Consider the following 7,938-nt stretch of genomic DNA (forward strand, 5'->3'; position numbering starts at 1 on the left):
AACCTAAAAAAATAAATAAAATATTAAAAATCTATAGCATCTAATGGGAATGCACTCACTACACTTTATTGTCAAGAATTTTAAATGACTTTTTAGTTTCCAATGGGCTAAATCAAATTGTTACTAATTTCTTTGGTGTTTTTTTATAGCTTGGGTCTTGGGGTACAATTTTGGGGGGCAGATGTAAACTTTGCATGACTTTATATGCTAATTTGTAAATGTTTAAACTGCAACCCTAGAATGTTTGTATATACGCCCCTGATTTCATACATGACATTTTTGCTTCATAGAAGACGGCAAATTTATGTTATGTTATTGTTTTATCCATAAAATGAGGGTTGGGCAGGCAAGGATTGAGGCTGGGTCACGTCATTTGGAATCCAGAACAATAGGAGGGAAATAACAACATTACCCAAAAGTCCCCATGACTCTAGTAGAAATATGGTGGGTTCCTTCTGATGCTTCCCTGGCAAGCCCAAAATCTGAAACTTTGGGGGTGAAATCTTCTTCCAGTAGAACATTGCTAGCCTTAAAATCACGGTGTATGACACGAGGGTTGGAGTCCTCATGCAGGTATGCCAATCCCCTTGCTGCGCCAAGGGCAATTTTCATCCGGGCATCCCAGTCAAGAGGCGCCTTCATCTTGTCATTGCCTGAAACATCAAGACAAAAGCTGATTTAAGCCTAAAAAGTTGCATAACAAGTTTTAACACTTGGCATAACTTCTGAAAGAATAAAAATACTTACTGCTCTCTTAAATATAAACCAGTCCAAGAAAAAACCCACTTGAAGAGGCTAATAAAATTGTACTAGTCAGACAATATGTACGTGAGTAACTCAGAACAAACGACTTGCTTAGTGGGGCATGCAAAATGCCATATTAGTTGAATACCTAATCATCAACGAATAACAGTCATGTAAAGCTTATAAAACTATGTCACAATGTTGGTAGCTGACTTAAATAGGATGACCAAAACATTCTCATCGTGCATGATGGTCCATTATCTGTATGCACCTTAAATAGGACGACTGAAACCATTGTTAAAAAAAACCTGTTACATAACTCATTATGTCGCGTTATGTAACCTAACAAGCCTTAAATGGTATGTAACCTTATGAAATAACTCACACATCATAACTCTACATTACTACAATGTATAATGCGTTATTTCAATATAACTTACGCTATTTCAATATAACATGTGTTATTTCATTATAACTTCCAAAGACTTGAGAGTATATATCCTTTCTTGAAATTTGAAATAGTTAAGTAATTACTTTTGAATTGTTTGAGCCTTCATGTCCTATTTTGGTGACATCATTATGAGATTGCGAAATTATGAATGTAACTAATAAAACAAATGTAATTATGAATGAGATAAACTTTTATTATTATATATTTGAGTATTCGATTGTGATATACTTCCTTAGTAAATCTATATAGCTTGTATTAAATTAAAGCTTTTTTATTAAAATATTTATGTATTATGATATTTGTTCCTAATTGTGTTGTTTTATTTGAAAATTTTAATAATTCTAATTATTAAAGTCATTACGAATAGTTTGCATTTATAAAAAAAATGTAAATAATTAATAAACAAAATAACCTACGTTATGCGTTACAGTTTTTCAACCCTTAATAGAAGGTAAAGCATACATTACACGTTATCGTTATTTTCAACATTCACCAAAACATTCTTCATAACAATTATTTATTTCACTTTCAAACACCAAGCTGAATTGAATTTTATAAATTTTCATAATGAAATTATTGATTTCTACTTCTACAGTTACTCAACTTTTCAAGTTTATGCTTTCATCCTTTTCTCAAATTAAAATTAATAACTGAATTTTCTAGATCAACAGCGCAAAATACTCTGTTTTGGGTTATAGTTTTCAAATCGCAGAGGTGCTCAATCATTTCATTTTGATGTAAACTTGAACAAAAGCAAGAATCTGAAATTTCAAAAAGCTTAGAAGCAATACCATGCAGATGAGACTCCACACTCCCATTCCGAATAAGCTCATAAATCAAGCATCGTTTGTGCCCTTCAATGCATATACCGATCAGTTTCACAAGATTACGATGATGCAACCTGCTAAGCATCTCAACTTCTGCAATGAACTCACGATCTCCAGTGTCCTCTCTCATAAGCAACTTAATAGCAACCTCGCTTCCATCATTTAAGATACCAAGGTAGACACGACCAAAACCGCCTTCGCCTATGACTTTTCTAGAGCTGAACTTATCTGTGGCCTTCTCTAGTTCAGCTATCGAAAATGTCCTGACAGAGGAAGGGCAAGGAACCATTGTGGAGATAGAGGATATTGAAGCAAAGCTTGTTGCGCTGCTTGATATTATGGACCGGATTCCTGCATGTGGTACACGCAAGTGAAGAAACATCCAAATAACTCTCAACTCGGGGTGCAGGGCAGTAGTCTTTAAAGAAGAAGGACACACTTCTCCATGCAAAAGACATGCACAAGCTCAACGTATAGACAAGAAAAACTTGCAAGGTTGCAAGTAGAGTGATTCAAACAAGCAGACGATACAGAACATGCAGTAAAATAAATTTAGGAAAAGTACGGTTTCAAAGCTAACACATGTTTAATGGCTCAAAATGTGAGTGTGAGACCCAAATTTAAACCAGATTATGTTGCTTAAGATTATTAGCCATACAAGGTTAGGCTATCAACAGTTCACATTTATACACTAGTTATTCTGTATTGTATAGCTTATACCATCTTGCTAATTTTTCTTAAATTACCTGTTTTCCGAACAACTGACGATGTAAATGCAGGTCCAATCACAGTAGATGCTCTCCCAAGTTTCTTACACCTCCAGAATATACAAATAGCTACGAAGCCTATTAACACAAGTAGCAACGAGAAAAGTGCAATCACAGCAATGATTTTAGGATTCATCTTCTGTGTCTTACTATGTGGCACATTTGCAGTAAAAGGATCCCGGTTATCCCCAATTCCACTAGGGCCTAAGGACGCAGACATAGATGGTGGAGTGGAAGGCAGTCCTGTAATGATGTTTACTCCCAGTTAAACCACAATGATCTACAGGCCATAACTGTAAACGAGACAAAATAAACAAGTACAACTATTACCTGGATACTGAACATATATGACAGTGTAGTCGCCGAAAACAGTTGTGTTTATTGGTATCTTCTTCTGCCAAAATCTTTCATAGGTCAACAATGCAGTCATATTATCAAATTTTTCTCCCAGTGGAACCAAATCAATAGTAACTGTTGTCTTTCCTGGATACTCAATGCTGGCACTGGCACCCATAATTCTTACTTGACTTTGTTTCAGAAATGTGCCATCTGCAACCTCCACTTCCAGTTCCGCAGTCCTAGAGAATAATTGATACGGTGCTACATCAAAATCAACTTTGACTTGCATAGGCAATATGCAGCCACATGGTGATCCAATTGGAGTTAAAGTTAATGGCTCATCACAGGAGACCTCATCACAACCTGCTTCCGAATCAATAAACAATCAAACTTCTCCATTCCTCCTTCAAGGAGATGCATATTGAATTAGGATGCAAAATGAACTACACAGCAGGTTCTGATAAAAATATCAAGCACAATGAACTATTAATGAACTGAAATGTTCAAACCTGGATCTTGCAGTGGGGTAAATGACGGTGATGGTACTGCATGTGGAATGCTCTTGTGATGTTTTGATCCATAATGGCGTCGAAAGTGGCCTAAGAAGTATGATGAATTAGACATTGAGAGACATATGAAGGACGAGTCAGACAATAAGCATGCCTAGTACCATGAGTTTCTGGAGAAATAGCTGGAGAAGGCGCAGGTGTCAGAGAATGTCTTTCTGGAGAATAAGCTGGAGCCTGTGCAGGTGCCGAAGATATCATAGAAACTTTAGGCAGGACAGATGGAACAGTAGCTAGACCTGTGGGTGTTTGCCTTGCTGCACAAGGTACGATAGAATCTTATAAATTGACATTAAATCACAATACAGTCATGTGGCAGGGAAAAAAATAGTAAGCAAAAAGATACTGCTCCTGTGCTTGCAGTTAAGCCTCATTGAACAAAACACTGATCCGATAACAGTGGTTAAGCATCATGTGACGTAGCCAACAGGCATGATGTCGCACACTATAAAACCAGATTCCTTTTAAACTGAAAGTTCGACAGATGATATATGAAATATTTACACAATAAAGATGGATTTTGGGGACATCTATAAAATGAAGAAAACGATAAGGCTGCAATTCACATGTGCCACATGGGAAGGATGATAGAGTTACATGTCTTCTAGTAATCCATACAGCATAGAGGAGCATATATGAACATGACAGCTATGAAGCACGGACACACATAACATGAAGCCGTGTCGTGTCGTGTCCGTGTCGGACACACGTGTCGAACACACGTATCCTATGTATTTTTTAGGATTTGCCTCGTGTTGACGTGTCGGATGGCCGTGTCGGATCCGTGTCCGTGCTACATAGCATGACAGAGTATGAAATCCAGGTTGCAGCCTAGTGAAGCTGGAGAGCCTAGAAGACAATAGCCTGCGGGAACAGTTGAAATCAACTGCTCGAATAGGATGTGGTGATTCAAGAATTTTTGAAGTCATTCTTTTTTCAAGATAAATACAAGCACTTTTGTAGTCTTTATTTTTCAAGATAAAAAAAGAAATTAGGAATAGATGATTGACTCGTGCCAATGGAAAAAAAAATATCAAATATTTCTTATATCACTTGGGACCAAACATACATCATGGTGGTGAGATTGAAAGAGACGTTGTTGTAGAATTAACACAAGATAGCAAGAGAGAAAGTTCTTCTGGAGGCCCATGTGGCTGTATGATACCGATGAACTTGAAACGAGATTATGAAACAGCTACAAGACCATACATTCTTTATGAGTCAACATGTTAAACAACGAAGAAGCAATAAGTCCAGAACATAAGACATAAGCATGGTGGACATGACAATGTTAAGATAATATAACAATAGAAATAAGTGCACCCTTAAGAAGATAAAGATAGCTCTTAATAAGGACAAGGTGAGGGAAAGGTTATTTTTGATGTTTTGTACGTGTTCTATTAAGATTAAGGAGTGTGATAATCAGGAACGCAATGGGATTACAGTTAATTAGCTGTGAAACTAGGGGAGTCCCAAAAAACATGAGTAGAACCAAAAATGATAAGAAAGAAGGATTCATGTAGCCAAACAAAAATTTGGGTGTTTTCTTTTAATGTTGAGACCCTAGTCTGGACTTTCTAGGACAACTTAAAATCCATTTCCAACCCTTCACCATGTATCCTGACCTCAGAGCATTTGCTATCATTGTCTTGTTGTTACAATAATCATTTTCTCATGATTTTTTTAGCAGTTACTATGTCAACTTATAATTTTCTACCATACGTCTAATATGAAATCTGTAAACAAGGGTTAGAAAATCACATAAATGGGAACATCCAGGCCTTTGCTCTTGCCATAAACTAGATCCAGAGAAGTCAAAGAATGTCAAAAAAACTAACTAAAATCATTCCAACTCTAATAGTACATTAAAACCCTATGATTACTAGACACTTGTCGTGCTCCAGCAGAGACACAAAGTGTTGAGATTGGCAATTGTTCATCAAACTGACAAAAAGACGTTACGGTGTACTTATATATTCACATGCATACTTAACTCATATAAATATGTGTTTGTGCCTTTCGATATGAAACTAACTTTAGTATAATGACCTGTGCTGCAATGTCAAAAGGGACATAAGATACTCAACCTTAAAAGTTACTGAGGTAACTGGTGTTTCACATTCAAGTGAGTTAATAACCAGTCTTTTGTCGAATGAATAGACCTGTGCATCACTAGCCGAAAGCATCATGAAATAACATTATATATTGTGGCGACTATGCATGACTTGTAATATATAACGGCAATGCAAGTATAGATGAAGCCACCATTTGTAAAACCCATTCATTTGCACACGGACATATAACTTACACTTACGGGTTACAATCTATCAACCAAAAAAAACTCTCCCTACAGCTTCCAGTACATCAGCCAAGAATTTCGTTTACACATTAGGATACCAATAAATTTCTACATCAATGATCAAGAATTAATTACTTCAAACTGCAACATTTACCTAGATTTCATTTAACCACTCGTTTAGGAAATCATTGTTCTTGAGATAAATGAGAAATTCTAAAAAAAAAAAAATATTGTCCTTGCCCCCATCAATGGTAACTGCCAAGAAATCAACTTTTAAAGGAAAAATGTAAAAAGCACTTAACTCGAAACTTGACAATGATGAGCAAAAAAGGCACCACGTTTCACATAAAAATCCTAACGCTAACGGAACAGAATCATTAAAAAAAATTATTTATTTGGCAGGAATTTGAAGGGGTGAAGAATACCAGAAGCCGAAGGGACGAGGCAGAGAGAGATCAAGATCAAAATAACATTCATCTTCGTCTATTCCTTTCTCGACGAGACCATCAGCAGAGCCCTGCGTTCCGCCCCGCCGCTGGCCGCATTTTTCCGCCGCCGCCGGAGGAGAAGAAGGCCGCTGGCGATCTCGGGTCATGAAATCCTAAACCCTAGCTCGCAGCGAGATCTCGAGATCCATCACCCCCACAGAGAGAGAGAGAGAGAGAGAGAGAGAGTAGCATTAAATTTGGTCGGGACAACAACAACGACTAGTGAGCAGTAGAAGAGAGAGCAAGCGTGAGAAGGGGAGAGAGAGAAAGTGATAGGCGACCTGTTTTTTATTATTATTTTATTTTCTAATCATTTTTATCCTTTAATGGCGGGATGATTAAATTAAAATAATAAATAAAATTTAAGTTCCCGTAGGCAAGATGAAGGGGTTAATTTGTTTTCTCATGAATCAGTCCGCGGCTCCCCTACCTAGGAATAGGCATCTTAAAAAATAGTTAGGTAAATATAAATTCATTTACAAAAAAAAAATTTAGGCTGATAAAATTCTGTAAATTAGTTATATGAGAATATTGGTTGATATTTTCTTTTTATTGCCAAAAACCGGGCCTCTTCGCCGTTGATATTGTTGCTAAACATTAGGGCAACCCGTCTACGTGAAGGATTAGCGAAATTTAATTCTTTGGATGTTTATTAATAGGTTAATTTGATGTTTGTAATTGGATGTTTGGCAAAAAGTTTAAGAGAGATGATTTAAAGGGGAATGATGAGGCAGGCAGTTACTCCTTTAAGCTAAAGAACAATTAAACCACTTAAAGTGACAGGTGAGGGTGATTACCAAACCACCACCTTTTATAGGGATTAACTTTTAGGGTCATTTTAAACGTGTTTTTTCTTCCAATTCTTGTACTTAAACAAATTATAAGTTAGTTAATTCACTTGATTTGGTATGTAAAATTCAGTAAAATTAGATTGAACTTATTAAGTAGATAGGAGCTCTCCTCCACCAAATTTTTTAACTATTGTTTTTAATTTGATCTTCGTGATGTACATTAATATGGCTATCTTTGATGTACATTAATATGGCTATCTTTGAGATTCGTGTTTTGATGCATGTCACATGTCAGCACGAATGTCAAAGCAAAATCAAAGGTTAAAAACATAGTGCGTTAGAGTCAGTTCGACAACAAAAGGAAACCATATTTACTTATATCAAATTATTCATGTTCATAATTTTTTTTTTTTTGATAAGCCGGTCCGGAGTCGAACCTAGCATCTTGGGAGCAGTATTGGAACCTTTGAACCGCACAGATCACCCGTGGCGAGTTTCATTTTTCATAATCTTAGTTTCGTAGCTTGAATCTAATTCAGTTTTAATCTTTTCTAAATATGACCAATAATCAAACCAGAACCAATCTAGAGGGGTGCTCAAAAACAGTTTATTTTATGAGGCAACCAAACTAAAGCTAAACTCAAATTTAAATCAATGAAAACCAAC

The 7,938-nt window shown here is 36.3% G+C and overlaps 1 protein-coding gene across 1 annotated transcript in view; it reads right to left on the reverse strand.

Moving 5' to 3' along the window:
* The window catches only part of LOC109836436 (receptor-like serine/threonine-protein kinase ALE2), an 8,279-nt gene extending 1,567 nt beyond the window's left edge, over nt 1-6,712 (reverse strand). Inside the window, exons 1-7 of the mRNA XM_020404335.1 lie at nt 6,419-6,712; nt 3,799-3,951; nt 3,638-3,727; nt 3,120-3,491; nt 2,769-3,032; nt 1,987-2,373; nt 413-653 (exon numbers count right to left, since the gene is read on the reverse strand). Coding sequence (XP_020259924.1) covers nt 413-653; nt 1,987-2,373; nt 2,769-3,032; nt 3,120-3,491; nt 3,638-3,727; nt 3,799-3,951; nt 6,419-6,470 — 1,559 coding nt within the window. The 5' untranslated portion in view covers nt 6,471-6,712. The remainder of the gene's footprint in view (nt 1-412; nt 654-1,986; nt 2,374-2,768; nt 3,033-3,119; nt 3,492-3,637; nt 3,728-3,798; nt 3,952-6,418) is intronic.

This window comes from Asparagus officinalis, chromosome 4 (assembly GCF_001876935.1).
Source record: "Asparagus officinalis chromosome 4, Aspof.V1, whole genome shotgun sequence".
NCBI lineage: Eukaryota > Viridiplantae > Streptophyta > Magnoliopsida > Asparagales > Asparagaceae > Asparagus > Asparagus officinalis.